Source organism: Trichinella spiralis (genome assembly GCF_000181795.1).
Source record: "Trichinella spiralis strain ISS 195 chromosome Unknown Scfld6, whole genome shotgun sequence".
Classification (NCBI taxonomy): Eukaryota; Metazoa; Nematoda; class Enoplea; order Trichinellida; family Trichinellidae; genus Trichinella; species Trichinella spiralis.
This window is the reverse complement of record NW_003526945.1, coordinates 5,317,985-5,319,543: the sequence shown is the minus strand read 5'-3', so window position 1 is coordinate 5,319,543 and position 1,559 is coordinate 5,317,985. Positions and strand designations below refer to the sequence as shown.

At 45.3% G+C, this 1,559-nt stretch overlaps 2 protein-coding genes across 2 annotated transcripts; both read right to left on the bottom strand.

Annotated features, from left to right (window-relative positions):
* Positions 1-225: 225 nt before the first annotated feature.
* On the bottom strand, positions 226-735 carry Tsp_12116 (hypothetical protein). Its single transcript, XM_003374186.1, is given in 3 exon segments — positions 226-480; positions 508-676; positions 692-735. 3 exon segments carry the CDS (start codon positions 733-735, stop codon positions 226-228), a joined length of 468 nt encoding a protein of 155 aa, XP_003374234.1.
* A 44-nt stretch (positions 736-779) lies between these two features.
* Tsp_12115 (conserved hypothetical protein) lies at positions 780-1,267 on the bottom strand. The gene is made up of 2 exons (XM_003374185.1): positions 1,190-1,267; positions 780-1,145 (listed from the first exon to the last, which is right to left on the bottom strand). Exons 1-2 carry the CDS (start codon positions 1,265-1,267, stop codon positions 780-782), a joined length of 444 nt encoding a protein of 147 aa, XP_003374233.1.
* Positions 1,268-1,559: the final 292 nt, after the last annotated feature.

The following is a 1,559-nucleotide window of genomic DNA, read 5'->3' as shown; positions in this document are numbered from 1 at the left end:
CACGTGTTAACCGAAAGGAATTTTGCATACCCGCTGATATCTGCCCAATTCTTATTCGACATATTCGGCTGCAATTCATACATAACTTCGTTAAATATTGGAAGTTGGTGTACCTGAATCATCCTCTGAGATGCCAAACTCGTATGGGATGCATGAGCAATGGGTGGAATATCAAAATTCCAATCCCAACGGTATGCGAGACGGTCGTGATCCGTTTCCAATGTTCTAGCAGCTGGTTACTTGTTGACCAATAGCTGTAAACTGATATGCCGCTGGGTGTCCATTATTAGGGAATCTTCCTGAAATTCTGGTCGGAGACGTAGAAGAATCATCTTCTGCAATGTCGAACTCGTAGAGGCCATATGAGCGACTGGGATAAAAATTCAGAATCCCAAGTGTGATATTGTACCGGAATTCTACGGCACATTCACACTGATGCAGCGGCTGTTCACGTGTTAACGGAAAGAAGTACGCAGACCGCTGATATTTGCCAAATTCTATTCACACATACGGCTGCGTGTCCATCACAGAAGAATCTCCTTTAAATCGCCGATGTTCATGTACCGGAATCATCCTCTCAGATACCAAACTCGTATGGGATGCATGAGCAATGTGTGGTATACCAAAATCCCAATGCCAACGGTGTGCGAGACGGTCGTGGGCCGTTTCCAATGTTCTAGCAGCTGGTTACTTGTTGACCAATAGCTGTAATCTGATATGCCGCTGGGTGTCCATTATAAAGGAATCTTCCTGAAATTCTGGTAGGAGACGTAGTAGAATCATCTTCTGCAATGCTGAACTTGTAACGGGCTGCTTCCTCCAGCATGCTCGTCCGCTTCTTCCACCAGATTATTGGCGCGTGCGTCGCTATTTGGCGACAGGCCGGTATTAACCGGCGCATTTCCTTTCCGCACTTCCGTCTTGCGCTTTCCTGATGGCATAGCGACGATCAAACGACAAACAATGAGTATATACTTCATTAAACAATCAAAAGCAATGACCGACAACGATGATAAACCGAAAACGCTTCCTTCCACTTGCCAACTCCACCGTACGCATGTCAAGACCAATACTACCGTAATCCGCCTCCGATCTTCATGTCCAATTCTTCCTACGGTAGCTTTAGTTTTCCTCCTCTTCGTTTTCTGCAGGAATAATTTCGCTAGTTCGGTCCATGTCCGCTACATACTCGTGGATGCCATATCAACGACTGGGATAAAAATTCAGAATCCCAAGTCTGATATTGTACCGGAATTCTACGGCACATTCACACTGATGCAGCGGCTGTTCACGTGTTAACCGAAAGAAGTTTGCATACCGCTGATATCTGCCAAATTCTATTCACATATACGGCTGCAATTCATACATAACTTCGTTAAATATTGGAAGTTGGTGTACCAGAATCATCCTCTGAGATGACAAACTAGTATGAGATGCATGAGCAATGGGTGGAAGACCAAAATCCCAATGCCAACGGTGTGCGAGACGGTAGTGGGCCCTTTCCAATGTTCTAGCAGCTGGTTACTTGTTGACCAATAGCTGTAATCTGAATATGCCGC